Genomic DNA, 22536 nt, shown 5'->3' with positions numbered 1-22536 from the left:
TCTAGCAGGGTGTTGATATCTCACTGCTCTCTAGTCTCTCTCTAGTCTCTCTCTAGTCTCTCTCTAGTCTCTCTCTAGTCTCTCTAGTCTCTCTAGCAGGGTGTTGATGTCTCACTGCTCTCTTGTCTCTCTCGCAGGGTGTTGATATCTCACTGCTCTCTAGTCTCTCTAGCAGGGTGTTGATATCTCACTGCTCTCTAGTCTCTCTCTAGTCTCTCTCTAGTCTCTCTCTAGTCTCTCTCTAGTCTCTCTAGTCTCTCTAGCAGGGTGTTGATGTCTCACTGCTCTCTTGTCTCTCTCGCAGGGTGTTGATATCTCACTGCTCTCTAGTCTCTCTCTAGTCTCTCTCTAGTCTCTCTCTAGTCTCTCTCTAGTCTCTCTAGTCTCTCTATCAGGGTGTTGATATCTCACTGCTCTCTAGTCTCTCTAGCAGGGTGTTGATGTCTCACTGCTCTCTAGTCTCTCTATCAGGGTGTTGATATCTCACTGCTCTCTAGTCTCTCTAGCAGGGTGTTGATATCTCACTGCTCTCTAGTCTCTCTCGCAGGGTGTTGATATCTCACTGCTCTCTAGTCTCTCTAGCAGGGTGTTGATATCTCACTGCTCTCTAGTCTCTCTCTAGTCTCTCTCTAGTCTCTCTCTAGTCTCTCTCTAGTCTCTCTAGTCTCTCTAGCAGGGTGTTGATATCTCACTGCTCTCTAGTCTCTCTCGCAGGGTGTTGATATCTCACTGCTCTCTAGTCTCTCTCTAGTCTCTCTCTAGTCTCTCTCTAGTCTCTCTCTAGTCTCTCTCTAGTCTCTCTAGCAGGGTGTTGATATCTCACTGCTCTCTAGTCTCTCTAGCAGGGTGTTGATGTCTCACTGCTCTCTAGTCTCTCTAGCAGGGTGTTGATATCTCACTGCTCTCTAGTCTCTCTCGCAGGGTGTTGATATCTCACTGCTCTCTAGTCTCTCTATCAGGGTGTTGATATCTCACTGCTCTCTAGTCTCTCTAGCAGGGTGTTGATATCTCACTGCTCTCTAGTCTCTCTAGCAGGGTGTTGATATCTCACTGCTCTCCTAGTATCTCTTGCAGGGTGTTGATATCTCACTGCTCTCTAGTCACTGGATCCACAAGCAGTCCGGCGCCGCTGAGTGTGTGTGTGTGTCTCCCCTCTCTCAGGTGTACACCTCTCACGGCCCTACGGTCATCATGCCAACCTGGTTCTGCTCAGGCATTGGTTCCAGCGGGTCGGAACCTTTGACGAGGGCGGCAAGGTGAGACTCCACCCCTAAAACATCTCCACGCAAGTCAAATTTAGAATCTAAAACCGACCACTGCAGATTTGAATGATTTGAACAGTGGGTCCACCGAGTCTGAAAAGGAAGGGAAGTCGAGGGAGGACTTCCCTTTCAGGTGTGCTCAGGGGTTAGGGGTCAAGAAGTGCAAGCACAAGACTGCATGAGGACTCCTCTAATTTGTCCAACGTTAGATCACAAATCCATTTGAATAATGTGTGACCTCACTCTTCCCTTCTCTACCACCTCTTCCCTCATCACCCTCTTTCCTCTCTCTTCTCTCCTGTCCTCTTCTCTTTCCTCTCTCTTCTCTCCTGTCCTCTTCTCTTTCCTCTCTCTTCTCTCCTGTCCTCTTCTCTTTCCTCTCTCTTCTCTCCTGTCCTCTTCTCTTCTTCTCTCCTGTCCTCTTCTCTCCTGTCCTCTTCTCTCCTGTCCTCTTCTCTATTCTTCTCTCCTGTCCTCTTCACTTTCCTCTCTCCTGTCCTCTTCTCTTTCCTCTCCTCTTTCTTCTCTCCTGTCCTCTTCTCTCTTTTTCTCTCCTGTCCTGTTTCTCTCCTCTTTCTTCTCTCCTGTCCTCTTCTCCTCTTTCTTCTCTCCTGTCCTCTTCTCTTTCCTTCTCTCCTGTCTTTCTTCTCTCCTCTTTCTTCTCTCTCCTGTCCTCTTCTCTCTTTTTCTCTCCTGTCCTCTTCCTCTCTCCTGTCCTCTTCCTCTCTCCTGTCCTCTTCCTCTCTCCTGTCCTCTTCCTCTCTCCTGTCCTCTTCCTCTCTCCTGTCCTCTTCCTCTCTCCTGTCCTCTTCTTCTCTCCTCTCCTGTCCTCTCATCTCTCCTCTCTCATCTCTCCTCTCTCATCTCTCCTCTCTCATCTCTCCTCTCCAGGGAGTTCCAGAGGATCTGTTGTGGTTCTATGAGAGTGTTGGTCAGGGAGGAGGTGTGGTTAGAGTGGACCAGTGTTTACTAGTCTACCGCTACCATCAACAAGCTGCTACACACTCTGTGCTGGAGTAAGACATGCACACACACACACACACACACACACACACACACACACACACACACACACACACAACATGTCCTCCAGCTACACACAGCTGTCCAGCTGACCCCTTCCTGAGCCTCATCCCTGGACACACACACTCAGCTCTGGAATTCCCTAGCCTCGTGTGTGTGTGTGTGTGTGTGTGTGTGTGTGTGTGTGTGTGTGTGTGTGTGTGTGTGTGTGTGTGTGTGTGTTGCCCTTTCCAACCTCTATAGCGACACACACACGTGGGACACGCGTAGCGGAAGCCTGTTTCTGTAAATACTCTGATAGGGAAGACCTCTCCTTCCCTTCCCTCATATCCTCCTCCCTCATATCCTCCTCCCTCATAACCTCCTCCCTCATAACCTCCTCCCTCTCATCCCCTTGTTCCTGTTATCACTCCTTCCTTCCATCTGTCCATCGTATATCTAACCTTGTTGACCCGCTGTCACCATCTACTCCTTTACAAATCATCCTCTCCTCCCTCTCTCTTCCGTCTCTCCTCCCTCTCTCTTCCCTCTCTCTTCCCTCTCTCCTCCCTCTCTCCTCTCTCCTCTCTTCCCTCTCTCCTCCCTCTCTCCTCTCTTCCCTCTCTCCTCCCTCTCTCCTCTCTTCCCTCTCTCCTCCCTCTCTCCTCTCTTCCCTCTCTCCTCCCTCTCTCCTCTCTTCCCTCTCTCCTCCCTCTCTCCTCTCTTCCCTCTCTCCTCCCTCTCTCCTCTCTTCCCTCTCTCTTCCCTCTCTCCCCTCCTCCCTCTCTTCCCTCTCTCCTCCCTCTCCTTTCTCTTTCTATTTGTCTATCAGTCTTATTTCCAGCTCCTTCTGTTATCTCTCACTTAACTTCTCTCGCTCTCTCCTCCCTCTCTCCCCTCATCCCTCTCCCATCTCTCCCCTCTCTCCTCTCTTCCCTCTTCTCTCCTCCCTCTCCCCTCTCTCCTCTCTTCCCTCTTCTCCTCTCCTCCCTCTCTCCTCCCTCTCTTCCCTCTCTCCCCTCTCTCCTCTCTTCCCTCTCTCCTCCCTCTCTCCCCTCTCTCCTCTCTTCCTTCTCTCCTCCCCCTCTCCCCTCTCTCCTCTCTTCCCTCTCTCCTCCCTCTCTTCCCTCTCTCCTCCCTCTCTTCCCTCTCTCCTCCCTCTCTCCTCCCTCTCTTCCCTCTCTCCTCCCTCTCTTCCCTCTTCTCCTCTCTCTCCTCTCTTCCCTCTTCTCCTCTCTCTCCTCTCCTCCCTCTCTCCTCCCTCTCTCCTCCCTCTCTCCTCCCTCTCCCCTCTCTCCCCTCTCCTCTCTTCCCTCTTCTCCTCTCCTCCCTCTCTCCTCCCTCTCTTCCCTCTCTCCCCTCTCTCCTCTTCTCCTCTCCTCCCTCTCTCCCCCTCTCTCCTCTCTTCCCTCTTCTCCTCTCCTCCCTCTCTCTTCCCTCTCTCCCCTCTCTCCTCTCTTCCCTCTCTCCTCCCCCTCTCTCCTCTCTTCCCTCTCTCCTCCCTCTCTTCCCTCTCTCCTCCCTCTCTTCCCTCTTCTCCTCTCTCTCCTCTCCTCCCTCTCTTCCCTCTTCTCCTCTCTCTCCTCTCCTCCCTCTCTTCCCTCTCTCCCCTCTCTCCTCTCTTCCCTCTCTCCTCCCTCTCTCCTCTCTTCCTTCTCTCCTCCCCCTCTCCCCTCTCTCCTCTCTTCCCTCTCTCCTCCCTCTCTTCCCTCTCTCCTCCCTCTCTTCCCTCTCTCCTCCCTCTCTTCCCTCTCTCCTCCCTCTCTTCCCTCTTCTCCTCTCTCTCCTCTCTTCCCTCTTCTCCTCTCTCTCCCTCTCCTCCCTCTCTCCTCCCTCTCTCCTCCCTCTCTCCTCCCTCTCCCCTCTCTCCCCTCTCCTCTCTTCCCTCTTCTCCTCTCCTCCCTCTCTCCTCCCTCTCTTCCCTCTCTCCCCTCTCTCCTCTTCTCCTCTCCTCCCTCTCTCCCCTCTTCCCTCTTCTCCTCTCCTCCCTCTCTCTTCCCTCTCTCCCCTCTCTCCTCTCTTCCCTCTCTCCTCCCCCTCTCTCCTCTCTTCCCTCCCTCTCCTCCCTCTCTTCCCTCTCTCCTCCCTCTCTTCCCTCTTCTCCTCTCTCTCCTCTCCTCCCTCTCTCCTCCCTCTCTCCTCCCTCTCCCCTCTCTCCCCTCTCCTCTCTTCCCTCTTCTCCTCTCCTCCCTCTCCCCTCTCTCCCCTCTCTCCTCTCTTCCCTCTTCTCCTCTCCTCCCTCTCTCCCCTCTCTCCTCTCTTCCCTCTTCTCCTCTCTCTCCTCTCCTCCCTCTCTTCCCTCTTCTCCTCTCTCTCCTCTCCTCCCTCTCCCCTCTCTCCCTCTCTCCTCTCCTCCCTCTCTTCCCTCTCTCCTCTCCTCCCTCTTCTCCCCTCTCTCCTCTCCTCCCTCTCTTCCCTCTTCTCCTCTCTCTCCTCTCCTCCCTCTCCCTCTCTCCCTCTCTCCTCTAATAAAATCTCTTCCCTATCTCCTAATCCTAAATCTTTTAATATCCCTTCTCTCCTATGTTCCCTCTCTTCCCTCTTCTCCTCTATCTAAATATATAAATCCCTCTCCCCTCTCTAATATCTTCCCTCTTCTCCTCTCCTCCCTCTCTCCTCCCTAAATCTCTCCTCTAATCTTCCCTCTCTCCTCTCCTCCCTCTCTTCCCTCTCCTCCCCCTCTCTTCCCTCTCCTCCCTCTTTCCCTCTCTCCTCCCTCTCTCCTCTCCTCCCCCTCTCTTCCCTCTCCTCCCTCTCTTCCCTCTCTCCTCCCTCTCTCCTCTCTTCCCTCTCTCCTCCCTCTCCTCCCTCTCTTCCCTCTCTCCTCCCTCTCTCCTCTCCTCCCCCTCTCCTCTCCTCCCCCTCTCTTCCCTCTCCTCCCTCTCTTCCCTCTCTCCTCCCTCTCCTTTCTCTTTCTATTTGTCTATCAGTCTTATTTCCAGCTCCTTCTGTTATCTCTCACTTTAACTTCTCCTCTCTCCTCCTCCCTCCTCCTCTCCCCTCTCCTCTCTCTTCTCTCTTCCCTCTCCTCCCCCTCTCTTCCCTCTCCTCCCTCTCTCTTCCCTCTCCTCCCTCTCTCTTCCCTCTCCCCCTCTCTCCTCTCTTCCCTCTTCTCCTCTCCTCCCTCTCTCCTCCCTCTCTTCCCTCTCTCTCCCTTCTTCCCTCTCTTCCCTCTCCTCCCTCTCTCTTCCCTCTCCCCTCTCCTCCTCTCTCTTCCCTCTTCTCCTCTCCTCCCTCTCTCCTCCCTCTCTTCCCTCTCCTCCCCTCTCTTCCCTCTCCTCCCTCTCTCTTTAAAAATCTCCCCCTCTCTTTCTCTTCCCTCTTCTCCTCTCCTCCCTCTCTCCTCCCTCTCTTCCCTCTCTCCCCTCTCTCCTCTCTTCCCTCTTCTCCTCTCTTCCCTCTCTCCCTCTCTTCCCTCTCTCCTCCCTCTCTCTTCCCCCTCTCCTCCTCTCTTCCCTCTCCTCCCTCTCTTCCCTCTCTCCCTCTCTTCCCTCTCTTCCCTCTCCTCCCTCTCTTCCCTCTCCTCCCTCTCTCTTCCCTCTCCCCTCTTCTCCTCTCCTCCCTCTCTCCTCCCTCTCCCCTCTTTCTCCCCTCTCTCCTCTCTTCCCTCTTCTCCTCTCTTCCCTCTTCTCCCCTCTCTCCTCCCTCTTCCCTCTTCTCCTCTCTCTCCTTTCCTCCCTCTCTTCTAATAGTCTTATCCCTCTCTCCCTCTCTTCCCTCTCCCTCTTCTTCTCTCCTCTCCTCCTCTCTCCTAATAATTAACTCTTCTAAATAAAAATATCCTCTCCTTTTAAAAAATATGTAAATAATAATATAAAATAATAAAAATAATCTATGTTTATCCCTAATATCTAATAGTAAAAAATATTCTATCTAATAATAATCTTATGTTTAAAAATATGTTTAAAAAATATTTATGTAAATAATAAAAAAATAAAAATAAATAAATAATAAATAATAAAATATGTTTCTTATTTAAATAATAATAAAAATAGTAAAATAATATATAATAAAAAATATCTAAATATGTAAATCCCTAATAATAAAAATAATAAATATGTAAAATAAAAAAATATGTTTAAAAAATATAAAAATTTATGTAAAAAAATAATCTAAATATGTTTAAAAATAAATCCCTCTCTATGTTTAAAATAAATAATCCTAAATATCTCCTTTCCCTCTCTCCTCCCTCTCTCCTCTCTTTTCTCTCCTCCCCTCTCTCTCCTCTCTTCCCTCTCTCCTCCCTCTCTCCTCTCTTCCCTCTCTCCTCCCTCTCTCCTCTCTTCCCTCTCTCTTCCCTCTCTCCCCCTCCCTCTCTTCCTCTCTCCTCCCTCTCCTTTCTCTTTCTATTTGTCTATCAGTCTTATTTCCAGCTCCTTCTGTTATCTCTCACTTAACTTCTCTCGCTCTCTCCTCCCTCTCTCCCCTCATCCCTCTCCCATCTCTCCCCTCTCTCCTCTCTTCCCTCTTCTCTCCTCCCTCTCCCCTCTCTCCTCTCTTCCCTCTTCTCCTCTCCTCCCTCTCTCCTCCCTCTCTTTATCTCCCCTCTCTCTCCATCTTCCCTAAAATATAAATAATATGTTTAATGTCTCTTGTTTATGTCCCCTCTCCCCTCTCTCCTCTCTTCCAATAATGTCTCCTCCTCTCTTCCTCTCTCCTCCCTCTCTTCCCTCTCTAATAAATCTCTTCCCTCTCTAAAAAATCTCTTCCCTCTTCTCCTCTCTCTCTAAATAATTCCCTCTTCTCCTCTCTCTCCTATGTAAATCCTCCCTCTCTCCTCCCTCTCTCCTCCCTCTCCTCTCTCCCCTCTCCTCTCTTCCCTCTTCTCCTCTCCTCCCTCTCTCCTCCCTCTCTTCCCTCTCTCCCCTCTCTCCTCTTCTCCTCTCCTCCCTCTCTCCCCTCTTCCCTCTTCTCCTCTCCTCCCTCTCTCTTCCCTCTCTCCCCTCTCTCCTCTCTTCCCTCTCTCCTCCCCCTCTCTCCTCTCTTCCCTCTCTCCTCCCTCTCTTCCCTCTCTCCTCCCTCTCTTCCTCTTCTCCTCTCTCTCCTCTCCTCCTCTCTCCTCCCTCTCCCCTCTCCCCTCTCCTCTCTTCCCTCTTCTCCTCTCCTCCCTCTCCCCTCTCTCCCCTCTCTCCTCTCTTCCCTCTTCTCCTCTCTCTCCTCTCCTCCTCTCTTCCCTCTTCTCCTCTCTCTCCTCTCCTCCCTCTCTTCCTCTTCTCCTAAATCTCCTCTCTCCCTCTCCTCTCTCCTCTCCTCCCTCTCTTCCTCTCTCTCCCTCCCTCTTCTCCCCTCTCTCCTCTCCTCCTCTCTTCCCTCTTCTCCTCTCTCTCCTCTCCTCCCTCTCCCTCTCTCCCCTCTCCTCTCCTCCCTCTCTTCCTCTCTCCTCTCCTCCCTCTTCTCCCTTCTCTCCCTCTTTTTCCCTCTCTTCCCTCTTCTCCTCTCTCTCCTCTCCTCCCTCTCCCCTCTCTCCTCTCTTCCCTCTTCTCCTCTCCTCCCTCTCTCCTCCCTCTCCCCTCTCTCCTCTCTCTTCCCTCTCTCCTCTCCTCCCTCTCTTCCCTCTCCTCCTCCCTCTCTTCCCTCTCTCCTCCCTCTCTCCTCTCCTCCCCCTCTCTTCCCTCTCCTCCCTCTCTTCCCTCTCTCCTCCCTCTCTCCTCTCTTCCCTCTCTCCTCCCTCTCCTCCCTCTCTTCCCTCTCTCCTCCCTCTCTCCTCTCCTCCCCTCTCCTCTCCTCCCCTCTCTTCCCTCTCCTCCCTCTCTTCCCTCTCTCCTCCCTCTCCTTTCTCTTTCTATTTGTCTATCAGTCTTATTTCCAGCTCCTTCTGTTATCTCTCCTTAACTTCTCCCTCTCTCCTCCCTCCCTCCTCCCTCTCCCTCTCTCCTCTCTCTTCTCTCTTCCCTCTCCTCCCCCCCTCTCTTCCCTCTCTCCCCCTCTCTTCCCTCTCCTCCCTCTCTCTTCCCTCTCCTCCCTCTCTCTTCCCTCTCCCCCTCTCTCCTCTCTTCCCTCTTCTCCTCTCCTCCCTCTCTTCCCTCTCCCTCTCTCCTCCCTCTCTTCCCTCTCTCCCCTCTCTTCCCTCTCTTCCCTCTCCTCCCTCTCTCTTCCCTCTCCCCCCTCTCTCCTCTCTTCCCTCTTCTCCTCTCCTCCCTCTCTCTCCCTCTCTTCCCTCTCCTCCCCCTCTTCCCCTCTCTCCCTCTCTCTTCCCTCTCCCCTCTCTCTTCTCTTCCCTCTTCTCCTCTCCTCCCTCTCTCTCCTCTCTTCCCTCTCTCCCCTCTCTCCTCTCTTCCCTCTTCTCCTCTCTTCCCTCTCTCCCCTCTCTTCCCTCTCTCCTCTCCTCCCTCTCTTCCCTCTCCCTCCCCTCTCTTCCCTCTCCTCCCTCTCCTCCCTCTCTTCCCTCTCTTCCCTCTCCTCCCCTCTTTCCCTCTCCTCCCTCTCTCTTCCCTCTCCCCCTCTTCTCCTCTCCTCCCTCTCTCCTCCCTCTCCCCTCTCTCCCTCTCTCCTCTCTTCCCTCTTCTCCTCTCCTCCCTCTCTCCCTCTCTCCTCTCTTCCCTCTCTCCTCCTCTCTTCCTCCCTCTCTTCCCTCTCTCCTCTCTCTCCCTCCTCCCTCCCCTCTTCTCCCTCTCTCCTCTCCTCCCTCTCTTCCCTCTCTCCTCTCCTCCCTCTTCTCCTCTCCCTCCCTCTCTTCCCTCTTCTCCTCTCCTCTCCTCCCTTCTCCCCTCTCTCCTCTCCTCCCTCTCTTCCCTCTTCTCCTCTCTTCCCTCTCTTCCCTCCCTCTCCTCCCTCTCCCTCTCCCTCTCTCCCTCTCCTCCCCCTCTCTTCCCTCTCCTCCCTCTCTTCCCTCTCTCCCTCCCTCTCTCCTCTCCTCCCTCTCTCCTCTCCTCCTCTCTCCTCTCCTCCCTCTCTCCTCTCCTCCCCCTCTCTTCCCTCTCCTCCCTCTCTTCCCTCTCTCCTCCCCTCTCTTCCTCTCCTCCCTCTCTCCTCCCTCTCTCCTCCCTCTCTCTCCTCTCTCCCTCTCTCCTCCCTCTCTCCTCTCCTCCCTCTCCTCTCCTCCCCTCTCTTCCCTCTCTCCCTCTCCTCCCTCTCTCCTCTCCTCCCTCTCTCCTCTCTTCCCCTCTCTTCCCTCTCTCCCTCTCTTCCTCTCTCCTCCCTCTCCTCTCTCCTCTCTCTCCTCTCTCCTCCCTCTCTCCTCTCCCTCTCTCCTCTCCTCCCTCTCTTCCCTCTCCTCCCTCTCTTCCCTCTCCTCCCTCTCTCTCTCCTCCCTCTCTCCTCTCCTCCCTCTCTCCTCTCCTCCCTCTCTCCTCTCTTCCCTCTCTCCTCCCTCTCCTCCCTCTCCTCCCTCTCTCCTCTCTTCCCTCTCCTCCCTCCTCCCTTCCCTCTCTCCTTCCTCTCCTCCCTCTCTCCTCTCCTCCCTCTCCTCCCCTCTCTTCCCTCTCCTCCCTCTCTCCTCTCCTCCCTCTCTCCTCTCCTCCCTCTCTCTCCCTCCCTCTCCTCTCCTCCCTCTCCCTCTCCTCCCCCTCTCTTCCCTCTCCTCCCTCTCTTCCCTCTCTCCTCCCTCTCTCCTCTCCTCCCTCTCTCCTCTCCTCCCTCTCTCCTCTCCTCCCTCTCTCCTCTCTCCTCTCCTCCCCCTCTCTTCCCTCTCCTCCCTCTCCTCCCTCTCTCCTCTCCTCCCTCTCTCCTCCTCTTCCCTCTCTCCTCCCTCTCCTCCCTCTCCTCCCCCTCTCCTCCCTCTCCTCCCCTCCTCCCCCTCTCCTCCCTCTCCTCCTCTCCTCCCCTCTCTTCCCTCTCCTCCTTCTCTTCCCTCTCTCCTCCCTCTCTCCTCTCCTCCCTCTCTCCTCTCCTCCCCTCTATTCCCTCTCCTCCCTCTCCTCCCTCTCTCCTCTCCTCCCTCTCTCCTCTCCTCCCTCTCTCCTCTCCTCCCCCTCTCTTCCCTCTCCTCCCTCTCCTCCCTCTCTCCTCTCCTCCCTCTCTCCTCTCTTCCCTCTCTCCTCCCTCTCCTCCCTCTCCTCCCCCTCCCTCCCTCTCTCCTCTCCTCCCTCTCTCCTCCCTCTCCTCCCTCTCCCTCCCTCTCTCTCCTCTCTCCTCCCCCTCTCTCCTCTCTCCTCTCCTCCCCCTCTCCTCCCCTCTAAATATCCTCCCCTCTCTATCCCTCTCTCCTCTATGTCCCTCTCTCCTAAATATCCCCTCTCTCCTCCCTCCCTCTAAATCCTCTCCTCCCCCTCTCCTCCCTCCCTCTCTTCCCTCTCTCCCTCCCTCTAATCCTCCCCTCTCTTCCCTCTCCTCCCTCTCTTCCCTCTCTCCTCCCTCTCTCTCTCTCCTCCCTCCCTCCTCTCCTCCCTCTCTCCTCTCCTCCCTCTCTTCCTCTCCTCCCTCTCTCTTCCCTCTCCTCCCTCTCTCTCTCTCTCTCCTCCCTCTCTCCCTCTCCTCCCTCTCTCCTCCCTCTCTCTCCCTCTCTCCTCTCTCCCTCTCTCCCTCTCCTCCCTCTCCTCCTCTCCTCCCTCTCTCCTCTCCTCCCCCTCTCTTCCCTCTCCTCCCTCTCTCCTCTCCCTCTCCTCCCTCTCTCTCTCCCTCTCCTCCCTCTCCTCCCTCTCTCCTCTCCTCCCTCTCTCCCTCTCCTCCCTCTCTCCTCTCCTCCCTCTCTCCTCTCCTCCCTCTTCCCCCTCTCCTCTCCTCCCCTCTCCTCTCCTCCCTCTCTCCTCTCCCTCTCCCTCTCTTCCCTCTCCTCCCTCTCTTCCCTCTCCCTCCCTCTCTTCCCTCTCTCCTCCCTCTCTCCCTCTCCTCCCTCTCTCCTCTCCCTCTCTCTCCCTCTCCTCCCTCTCTCCTCTCCTCTCCTCTCCCTCTCCTCCCCCTCTTCCTCTCCTCCTCTCTCTCCCTCTCCTCCCTCTCTCCTCTCTTCCCTCTCTCCTCCCTCTCCTCCCTCTCTCCTCTCCTCCCTCTCTCCTCTCCTCCCCTCTCCCCTCCTCCCTCTCCCTCTCCTCCCCTCTCTCCTCCCTCTCTCCTCTCCTCCCTCTCTCCCTCTCCCTCTCTCCTCTCTTCCCTCTCTCTCCTCCCTCTCTCCCCCTCTCCTCCCTCTCTCCTCTCCTCCCTCTCTCCTCCCTCTCCTCCCTCTCTCCTCTCCCCCTCTCCTCCCTCTCTCCCTCTCCTCCCTCTCTCCTCTCCTCCCCCTCTCTTCCCTCTCCTCCCTCTCTTCCCTCTCTCCTCTCCTCCTCTCCTCCCCCTCTCCTCCCTCTCTCCTCTCCTCCCTCTCTCCTCTCCTCCCTCTCTCCTCCCTCCCTCTCTCCTCTCCTCCCTCTCTCCTCTCCTCCCCCTCTCTTCCCTCTCCTCCCTCTCTTCCCTCTCCTCCCTCTCTCCTCCCTCCCTCCTCTCCTCCCTCTCTCCTCTCCTCCCCCTCTCTTCCCTCTCCTCCCTCTCCTCCCTCTCTCCTCTCTCCTCTCTCTCTCTTCTCTCTCCTCCCTCTCCTCCCTCTCCTCCCCCTCTCCCCTCTCTCTCCCTCTCCTCCCTCTCTCCTCTCCTCCCTCTCTCCTCTCCTCCCTCTCCTCCCTCCCTCTCTCCCTCTCCTCCCTCTCCCCTCTCCTCCCTCTCTCCCTCCCCTCCTCTCCTCCCTCTCTCCCCCCTCTCCTCCCTCTCTCCTCTCCTCCCTCTCTCCTCCCTCCTCCCTCTCTCCTCTCCTCCCTCTCCTCCCTCTCTCCTCTCCTCCCTCTCCCTCTCCTCCCTCTCTCCCTCTCCCTCCCTCTCTCCTCTCCTCCCTCTCTCCTTCCCTCTCCTCCCTCTCCTCTCCTCCCTCTCTCCTCCCTCTCTCCCTCTCCTCCCTCTCCCCTCTCCTCCTCTCTCCTCTCCTCCCTCTCTTCCCTCCCTCCCTCTCTTCCCTCTCCTCCCTCTCCCTCCCTCCTCTCTCCCTCCCTCCCTCTCTCCTCCCTCTCCCCTCTCCTCCCTCTCTCCTCTCCTCCCCTCTCTCCCTCTCCTCCCTCTCTCCCTCTCTCCTCCCTCTCTCCTCTCCCCCCTCTCTCCTCTCCTCCCTCTCTCCTCTCCTCCCTCTCTCCTCCCCCTCTCCTCCCTCTCTCCTCTCCTCCCTCTCTCCTCCCTCTCTCCTCCCTCTCTCCCTCTCCTCCCTCTCTCCTCTCCTCTCTTCCCTCTCTCCTCCCTCTCTCCTCTCTTCCCTCTCTCCTCCCTCTCCTCCCTCTCCTCCCCCTCTCCTCCCTCTCCTCCCCCTCTCCTCCCTCTCTCCCCTCTCTCCTCTCCTCCCTCTCTCCTCTCCTCCCTCTCTCTCCCTCTCTCTTCCCTCTCTCCTCCCTCTCCTCTCCTCTCTTCCCTCTCTCCTCCCTCTCTCCTCTCTTCCTCTCTCCCCTCCTCCCTCTCTTCCCTCTCTCCTCCCTCTCCTTTCTCTTTCTATTTGTCTATCAGTCTTATTTCCAGCTCCTTCTGTTATCTCTCCCCTCTCTCCTCTCTCCTCCCTCTCTCCCTCATCCCTCTCCCATCTCTCCTCTCTCCTCTCTTCCCTCTTCTCTCCTCCCTCTCCCCTCTCTCCTCTCTTCCCTCTTCTCCTCTCCTCCCTCTCTCCTCCCTCTCTTCCCTCTCTCCCCTCTCTCCTCTCCTCCCTCTCCCTCCCTCTCTCCTCTCTTCCCTCTCTCCTCCCTCTCCTCCCTCTCCTCCCCCTCTCTCCTCCTTCCCTCTCTCCTCCCTCTCTCCTCTCTTCCCTCCCTCCTTCCTCTCTCCCTCTCTCCCTCCCTCCTCTCTCCTCTCCTCCCTCTCTCCTCTCCTCCCTCTCTCCTCTCCTCCCCCTCTCTTCCCTCTCCTCCCTCTCTTCCCTCTCTCCTCCCTCTCTCCCTCTCCTCCCTCTCTCCTCTCCTCCCTCTCTCCTCCCTCCCTCTCTCCTCTCCTCCCTCTCCCTCTCCTCCCTCTCTCCTCTCCTCCCCCTCTCTTCCCTCTCCTCCCTCTCCTCCCTCTCTCCTCTCCTCCCTCTCTCCTCTCTTCCCTCTCTCCTCCCTCTCCTCCCTCTCCTCCCCCTCTCCTCCCTCTCTCCTCTCCTCCCTCTCTCCCCTCCTCCCTCTCTCCCCTCCTCCCTCTGTCCCTCTCCTCCCTCTCTCCTCTCCTCCCTCTCTCCTCTCCTCCCTCTCCCTCTCTTCCCTCTCTCCTCCCTCTCCTCCCCCTCTCCTCCCTCTCTCCTCTCCTCCCTCTCTCCTCCCTCTCCTCCCTCTCTCTCTCTCCTCCCTCTCTCCTCCCTCTCTCCTCCTCCTCCCTCTCTCCTCTCCTCCCTCTCTCCCTCTCTTCCCTCTCTCCCCCTCTCCTCCCTCTCTCTCCCCCTCTCCTCCCTCTCTCCTCTCCTCCCTCTCTCCTCTCCTCCCTCTCTCCTCTCCTCCCTCTCTCCTCTCCTCCCTCTCTCCTCTCCTCCCCCTCTCTTCCCTCTCCTCCCTCTCTTCCCTCTCTCCTCCCTCTCTCCTCTCCTCCCTCTCTCCTCTCCTCCCTCTCTCCTCTCCTCCCTCTCTCCTCTCCTCCCCCTCTCTTCCCTCTCCTCCCTCTCCTCCCTCTCTCCTCTCCTCCCTCTCTCCTCTCTTCCCTCTCTCCTCCCTCTCCTCCCTCTCCTCCCCCTCTCCTCCCTCTCTCCTCTCCTCCCTCTCTCCCCTCCTCCCTCTCTCCTCTCCCTCCCTCTGTCCTCTCCTCCCTCTCTCCTCTCCTCCCTCTCTCCTCTCCTCCCTCTCTCCTCTCTCTCCCTCTCTCCTCCCTCTCCTCCCCCTCTCTCCCCTCTCCTCCCTCCCTCTCTCCTCCCTCTCCTCCCTCTCTCCTCTCCTCCCTCTCTCCTCCCTCTCTCCTCTCCTCCCTCCCCCTCTCCTCCCTCTCTTCCCTCTCCTCCCTCTCTCCTCTCCTCCCTCTCTCCTCCCTCCTCCCTCTCCCCTCTCCTCCCTCTCTCTCTCTCTCCTCCCCTCTCTCCTCTCCTCCCTCTCTCCTCTCCTCCCTCTCTCCTCTCCTCCCCCTCTCTTCCCTCTCCTCCCTCTCTTCCCTCTCTCCTCCCTCTCTCCTCTCCTCCCTCTCTCCTCTCCTCCCTCTCTCCTCTCCTCCCTCTCTCCTCTCCTCCCTCTCTCCTCTCCTCCCCCTCTCTTCCCTCTCCTCCCTCTCTTCCCTCTCTCCTCCCTCTCTCCTCTCCCCCTCTCTCCTCTCCTCCCTCTCTCCCTCTCCTCCCTCTCTCCTCCCCCTCTCCTCCCTCTCTCCTCTCCTCCCTCTCTCCTCCCTCTCTCTTCCCTCTCTCCTCTCCTCCCTCTCTCCTCTCCTCTCTTCCCTCTCTCCTCCCTCTCTCCTCTCTTCCCTCTCTCCTCCCTCTCCTCCCTCTCCTCCCCCTCTCCTCCCTCTCCTCCCCCTCTCCTCCCTCTCTCCTCCCTCTCTCCTCTCCTCCCTCTCTCCTCTCCTCCCTCTCTCCTCCCTCTCTCTTCCCTCTCTCCTCCCTCTCTCCTCTCCTCTCTTCCCTCTCTCCTCCCTCTCTCCTCTCTTCCCTCTCTCCCCTCCTCCCTCTCTTCCCTCTCTCCTCCCTCTCCTTTCTCTTTCTATTTGTCTATCAGTCTTATTTCCAGCTCCTTCTGTTATCTCTCACTTAACTTCTCCCTCTGTCTCTCTCTCTCTCTCTCTGTTTCTCTTTTCTACCATCTTAACTCTCCAGCACTTCACACTTCTGAGTCAATCCCTCTACGATTACATATTGTGTGTGTGTGTGTGTGTGTGTGTCCACACTGCGTGTATATATTTCTATGTGTTAATCTAGGTCCCCCTAAATCAAAGCATCAGTGAAACTGCTAAAGGAAGCAATATGGGGACCACCCATGCACAGTGTGTATGTGTTTAATTGATGTGTGTGTGTGTGAATATGTGCGTGTGTGTACACCTGTGTGTGTGTGTGTGTGTGTATTTGACTAGAACCATGGTTTATGGTGGTGGATTAGGGTTGTTTGTCATGGAGGCCCAGTGTTTTAGTCAAACCATCACATCAGAGGAAGAGCTCACTAATGTCTCCATATGATAACTATCAGGCTGTTGTTCTATGTGTGTGTGTGTGTGTGTGTGTGTGTGTGGTCCATGTCTGTAACTCCTCCTCTGTCCTCCGGTCTCCAGGGAAACCATTTGGAACCTCCGTGTGGCCTTCCTCCAGGAGAGAGTTATCAACCAATGGGAATCCTTCACCATATGGAATGCTGGGAAACAGGGCCGGAAACTATACCGCTGCCTCAGTTCCTCCAATCAGAAGAAGGTATGTACCTTTCCAACAGCCAATCGCAAAAGGTTATGCAACACTTGCTAGCCAATCAGGAAAGGTTAACAAAACTCTCAATAGCCAATTAGGTTGCATCTTCCACAGTCAGTACTCTCTGATTGGTAGGATCAGGTGACCCTCCTCCCCAGAACACAGTGCTGACCTTAGATCTGTTTGTAGGTTCAATGATCCTTTATCCCGTGTCCTCTGATCCATCATGACAACATGGAGCTGTGTCCTCTGATCCGTCATGACAACATGGAGCTGTGTCCTCTGATCCATCATGACAACATGGAGCTGTGTCCTCTGATCCATCATGACAACATGGAGCTGTTTATCCTGTGTCCTCTGATCCATCATGACAACACGGAGTGGTTTATCCTGTGTCCTCTGATCCGTCATGACAACATGGAGCTGTGTCCTCTGATCCGTCATGACAACATGGAGCTGTTTATCCTGTGTCCTCTGATCCGTCATGACAACATGGAGCTGTGTCCTCTGATCCGTCATGACAACATGGAGCTGTGTCCTCTGATCCGTCATGACAACATGGAGCTGTGTCCTCTGATCCGTCATGACAACATGGAGCTGTGTCCTCTGATCCGTCATGACAACATGGAGCTGTGTGCTCTGATCCATCATGACAACATGGAGCTGTGTCCTCTGATCCGTCATGACAACATGGAGCTGTGTCCTCTGATCCGTCATGACAACATGGAGCTGCATCTCAAATGGCACCCTATTCCCTATTTAGTGTCAATAATAGGATCCGATTTGGTAGTGCACTGAATAGGCAATAGGATGCGATTTGGGACACTCTGTGTTGAGACACTGTAGTAGGAGGAGCCAGCTGGTCATAATGGGTCGTGGATCACAATCTACTGTTACACTGACTGATACACCAGGTGTGGGGGGCTGCCTTAATCAACATCACGTCTTCAGCACCTGGGGAACAGTGGGTTAACTGCCTTTCTCAGGGGCAGAACGACAGATGTTGACCTTAATAGTGTGTGTACATACATTTACAAACAGCGGTTTGTGTGTGTGTTGGTCAGGTTCGAGCGTTCTGCGACGTGGACGAGAATAAGATCAAGAAAGGCTTCTACACCTATGAGGAGTCCAAGGTGAGACCCTACACTCTAGAACCATAGATACCACAACACTCTAGAACCATAGATACCACAACACTCTAGAACCATAGATACCACAACACTCTAGAACCATAGATACCACAACACTCTAGAACCATAGATACCACAACACTCTAGAACCATAGATACCACAACACTCTAGAACCATAGATACCACAACACTCTAGAACCATAGATACCACAACACTCTAGAACCATAGATACCACAACACTCTAGAACCATAGATACCACAACACTCTAGAACCAAACTACCATAGATACCACAACACTCTGGAGCCAAACTACCATAGATGTCAGATCAGATCTTGGAGCCAAACTACCATAGATGTCAGATCAGATCCTGGAGCTAAGCTACCATAGATGTCAGATCAGATCTTGGAGCCAAACTACCATAGATGTCAGATCAGATCCTGGAGCTAAGCTACCATAGATGTCAGATCAGATCTTGGAGCTAAGCTACCATAGATGTCAGATCAGATCCTGGAGCTAAGCTACCATAGATGTCAGATCAGATCCTGGAGCTAAGCTACCATAGAAGGAGAAGTCCTAACCATGTTATTATGTTTGTGTCCTTTTCCTCTCCTCATTGTTCCTCCTGTCTTCCTCCCAGGAGAGGCCCAAGCCTCAGATCCCTGTACTGCACTACAGAGATGCCTCTCCACCCTACATCATCTGTGTCAAGCTGGTGAGTGGAGAAAGTGTGTGTGCGTCTGTGTGTCCTGTTGTTCGTTGTTCCAGATCGTATCTCCGCCAGGTCGGTAATCTCTGCTAATGGTATAATGAGCTAGGGCGTGTGCCCTGGCACACACACACACACACGTACACACACACACGTACACACACACACACATGCACGCACACACACACACGTACAAACACGTACACACACACACAGCCTGCTGATCTTTGACTGCAGAACAATCTTTTTTTACCATGAACCTCACTGATACATTGACCGGCGCTCACCTTCACACACACCCTCTTTAACCAGCGTTTTGCCTCAATAAATATATAACAGTTATAAAGCCTTAGTAACAACCAGACAGGGTATAATATAAATATATAACAGTTATAAAGCCTTAGTAACAACCAGACAGGGTGTAATATAAATATATATATTCAACAGTTATAAAGCCTTCCTAAAAGTTATTTGGTGATCCTTTAACTGGGGAATTGAATTGCCTCTGGGTTTAGAAAACACACACACACACACACACACACTCTCTGTTGGCCAGCCCAGGCAGACAGACAGTTAATGTTGTGTTTATCTAATTATGAGCTGCAGACAGCTAATCGACTGGCCCTGCCTCCCAGAGCTTCTAATTGGCCAATTATGGGAATCAGTGATTATTCAGTCAGAGGACACTGGGACCTGGACTCAATCTCTCTCTCTAACACACACACACACCTGGAGCCAATCACACAATGAATTGTTAAACACACCCATATGTTACAAGTACCGGATTGGGTTTAATTCCATTTAAATTCCATTTTCAATGAACATCTGGAATTTAATTAGGTTTACTTTCTGACTTGACTGGAAATGAATTGGAATTGGCCCCAACCCTGGTCCTTATCTCTTTAACTGTTGACCAATCAGATGCCAGAGATAACTCAAAACAGGAAGTGACCTCACCTACAGACAGGAAGTATGAGACTGACCATGGGCGTTGGTGATAATTAGAGCGATGACCAGCATCTCCTCCTCACTCTCACTCTTTTCATGTTCTGTCATTTCGTTCTCCCAGGACATGACCGGAGGAGTGTTTGAGGAAAACCTGAAGTCTCTCCATCTGGAAGAAGGAGTTGACTACTACCACTTCAACTAACACCCTGGGATGGAGAGATGGAGAGGAGGGGAGTTGACTACTACCACTTCAACTAACACCCTGAGATGTAGAGATGGAGAGGAGGGGAGTTGACTACTACCACTTCAACTAACACTCTGGGATGGAGAGGAGGGGAGTTGACTACTACCACTTCAACTAACACCCTGAGATGTAGAGATGGAGGGAGTTGACTACTACCACTTCAACTAACACCCTGAGATGTAGAGATGGAGAGGAGTTGACTACTACCACTTCAACTAACACTCTGGGATGGAGAGATGGAGAGGAGTTGACTACTACCACTTCAACTAACACTCTGGGATGGAGAGATGGAGAGGAGTTGACTACTACCACTTCAACTAACACTCTGGGATGGAGATGGATGGAGGAGTTGACTACTACCACTTCAACTAACACTCTGGGATGTAGAGATGGAGAGGAGTTGACTACTACCACTTCAACTAACACTCTGGGATGTAGAGATGGAGAGGAGTTGACTACTACCACTTCAACTAACACTCTGGGATGGAGAGATGGAGAGGAGTTGACTACTACCACTTCAACTAACACTCTGGGATGGAGAGATGGAGAGGAGTTGACTACTACCACTTCAACTAACACTCTGAGATGTAGAGATGGAGAGGAGTTGACTACTACCACTTCAACTAACACTCTGAGATGTAGAGATGGAGAGGAGTTGACTACTACCACTTCAACTAACACTCTGGGATGGAGAGATGGAGAGGAGTTGACTACTACCACTTCAACTAACACTCTGGGATGGAGAGATGGAGAGGAGTTGACTACTACCACTTCAACTAACACTCTGGGATGGAGAGATGGAGAGGAGTTGACTACTACCACTTCAACTAACACTCTGGGATGGAGAGATGGAGAGGAGTTGACTACTACCACTTCAACTAACACTCTGAGATGTAGAGATGGAGAGGAGTTGACTACTACCACTTCAACTAACACTCTGAGATGTAGAGATGGAGAGGAGTTGACTACTACCACTTCAACTAACACTCTGGGATGGAGAGATGGAGAGGAGTTGACTACTACCACTTCAACTAACACTCTGGGATGGAGAGATGGAGAGGAGTTGACTACTACCACTTCAACTAACACTCTGGGATGGAGAGATGGAGAGGAGTTGACTACTACCACTTCAACTAACACTCTGAGATGTAGAGATGGAGAGGAGTTGACTACTACCACTTCAACTAACACTCTGAGATGTAGAGATGATGGGATGGAGAGACAGAGGGAGGGGAGGGAGGGGAGTCTGGTAGATGGTAATTGAGTGTTTGAGGGTTGGATGCTGAGAAGGACTATGACAGTCACCTGGTGCGCCTGCCTGCCTGCTATCTAGTTAGTGTAATATGTGTGGCAGCATGTCCATGTTGATCGTGGAGATAAATCACAAATACAAACGTTTCCATCATGTCCTCTGAAAGAGACTTTCCAGAAATATGTTGTGCTGTCCAATCTCACACACACACACACACTATACACACACACACACACACACACACACACACACACACACACACTATACACACACACACACACACTATACACACACACTCCCATATTTGTTTTTCTTTCCACAAGTCTCTTATAAAACCTCAGGAACAATGATGTATTTTAGAGTACTATGCTCTGACACACACTACACACACACACACACACCATGCCCAGTAAGGGCATTCGTTTTCCCACACAGAGCTCTTGAGTTTCACTGTTGAAAGGTCAACAAACCTTACCACCAACACCAATGCTATGGTATTTCAACAGAAACCCCCTGGAACTCTGACCACAGCTAGCTACACATGGGATTCTGGGTAGTGATATAGTGGCAAAACAAATAGGTGGGTAGAAGCCGATCACAGAGCGATTTAAAGTAACGCTCCCTGTATTTTCTGTTCTCCTCAAAAGGTAGGGAGAAAATCCCGCAAAATCAAAAAGATGGTGTGTAACCTGGGAAACCTCTCTCATGGTTACCATAGTGACAGGCTAGCTGAGCCCAGTACAGAGCTGGAGAAAACTAGCACCTCCAGTTAACACATGGTCTCCACGTCTAACCCCCGACACACACACCCTCCCTGACCTGTCCACTCTCTCCCCGAGGACTGTTTACATTCTGACTGGAGCAGAACACTGATTCCTCTGATTCACTAGAGGCTTTCTATCTAAATCACCAGGGTTACAACAGAACGCTGATTCACTAGAGGCTTTATATCTAAATCACCAGGGTTACAACAGAATGCTGATTCACTAGAGGCGTTCTATCTAAATCACCAGGGTTACAACAGAACACTGATTCACGAGAGGCTTTATATCTAAATCACCAGGGTTACAACAGAACACTGATTCACTAGAGGCTTTCTATCTAAATCACCAGGGTTACAACAGAACACTGATTCACTAGAGGCTTTATATCTAAATCACCAGGGTTACAACAGAACACTGATTCACTAGAGGCTTTCTATCTAAATCACCAGGGTTACAACAGAACACTGATTCACTAGAGGCTTTATATCTAAATCACCAGGGTTACAACAGAACACTGATTCACTAGAGGCTTTCTATCTAAATCACCAGGGTTACCACAGAACACTGATTCACTAGAGGTTTTATATCTAAATCACCAGGGTTACAACAGAACACTGATTCACTAGAGGCTTTCTATCTAAACCACCAGGGTTACAACAGAACACTGATTCAACATATCTAAATCACCAGGGTTACAACAGAACACTGATTCACTAGAGGCTTTCTATCTAAACCACCAGGGTTACAACAGAACACTGATTCCTCTGATTCACTAGAGGCTTTCTATCTAAACCACCAGGGTTACAACAGAACACTGATTCACTAGAGGCTTTATATCTAAATCACCAGGGTTACAACAGAACACTGATTCACTAGAGGCTTTCTATCTAAACCACCAGGGTTACAACAGAACACTGATTCCTCTGATTCACTAGAGGCTTTCTATCTAAACCACCAGGGTTACAACAGAACACTGATTCCTCTGATTCACTAGAGGCTTTCTATCTAAACCACCAGGGTTACAACAGAACACTGATTCACTAGAGGCTTTATATCTAAACCACCAGGGTTACAACAGAACACTGATTCACTAGAGGCTTTCTATCTAAATCACCAGGGTTACAACAGAACACTGATTCACTAGAGGCTTTCTATCTAAATCACCAGGGTTACAACAGAACACTGATTCACTAGAGGCTTTCTATCTAAATCACCAGGGTTACAACAGAACACTGATTCACTAGAGGCTTTCTATCTAAACCACCAGGGTTACAACAGAACACTGATTCACTAGAGGCTTTATATCTAAATCACCAAGGTTACAACAGAACACTGATTCACTAGAGGCTTTATATCTAAATCACCAGGGTTACAACAGAACACTGATTCACTAGAGGCTTTATATCTAAATCACCAGGGTTACAACAGAACACTGATTCACTAGAGGCTTTCTGATAAATCACCAGAGAACACTGATTCACTAGAGGCTTTCTATCTAAATCACCAGGGTTACAACAGAACACTGATTCACTAGAGGCTTTATATCTAAACCACCAGGGTTACAACAGAACACTGATTCACTAGAGGCTTTCTATCTAAATCACCAGGGTTACAACAGAACACTGATTCACTAGAGGCTTTATATCTAAACCACCAGGGTTACAACAGAACACTGATTCACTAGAGGCTTTCTATCTAAATCACCAGGGTTACAACAGAACACTGATTCACTAGAGGCTTTATATCTAAACCACCAGGGTTACAACAGAACACTGATTCCTCTGATTCACTAGAGGCTTTATATCTAAACCACCAGGGTTACAACAGAACACTGATTCACTAGAGGCTTTCTATCTAAATCACCAGGGTTACAACAGAACACTGATTCACTAGAGGCTTTATATCTAAACCACCAGGGTTACAACAGAACACTGATTCACTAGAGGCTTTATATCTAAATCACCAGGGTTACAACAGAACACTGATTCACTAGAAGCTTTCTATCTAAATC

General features: G+C 52.4%; 1 protein-coding gene across 7 annotated transcripts in view; it reads left to right on the top strand.

Annotated features, from left to right (window-relative positions):
• Positions 1-18812, top strand: part of b3gntl1 (UDP-GlcNAc:betaGal beta-1,3-N-acetylglucosaminyltransferase-like 1) — a 54625-nt gene extending 35813 nt beyond the window's left edge. For 3 of the 7 annotated variants that reach the window (XM_042314549.1, XM_042314545.1, XM_042314551.1), the window contains 5 exons: positions 2154-2278; positions 15348-15483; positions 16542-16610; positions 17249-17323; positions 18387-18812. In XM_042314549.1, coding sequence (XP_042170483.1) covers positions 2154-2278; positions 15348-15483; positions 16542-16610; positions 17249-17323; positions 18387-18467 — 486 coding nt within the window. In that variant the 3' untranslated portion in view covers positions 18468-18812. Of the gene's footprint in view, positions 1-1161; positions 1257-2153; positions 2279-15347; positions 15484-15666; positions 15789-16541; positions 16611-17248; positions 17324-18386 lie in introns of those variants that run through there. The other 4 variants (XM_042314546.1, XM_042314548.1, XM_042314547.1 and 1 more) reach the window with 4 other exon arrangements.
• The last annotated feature ends 3724 nt before the right edge of the window (positions 18813-22536 follow it).

The sequence above is a fragment of the Oncorhynchus tshawytscha genome, unplaced genomic scaffold, assembly GCF_018296145.1.
Source record: "Oncorhynchus tshawytscha isolate Ot180627B unplaced genomic scaffold, Otsh_v2.0 Un_contig_5561_pilon_pilon, whole genome shotgun sequence".
NCBI lineage: Eukaryota > Metazoa > Chordata > Actinopteri > Salmoniformes > Salmonidae > Oncorhynchus > Oncorhynchus tshawytscha.
The sequence above is the reverse complement of the archived record's forward strand: the minus strand, read 5'-3'. Positions and strand labels throughout refer to the sequence as shown.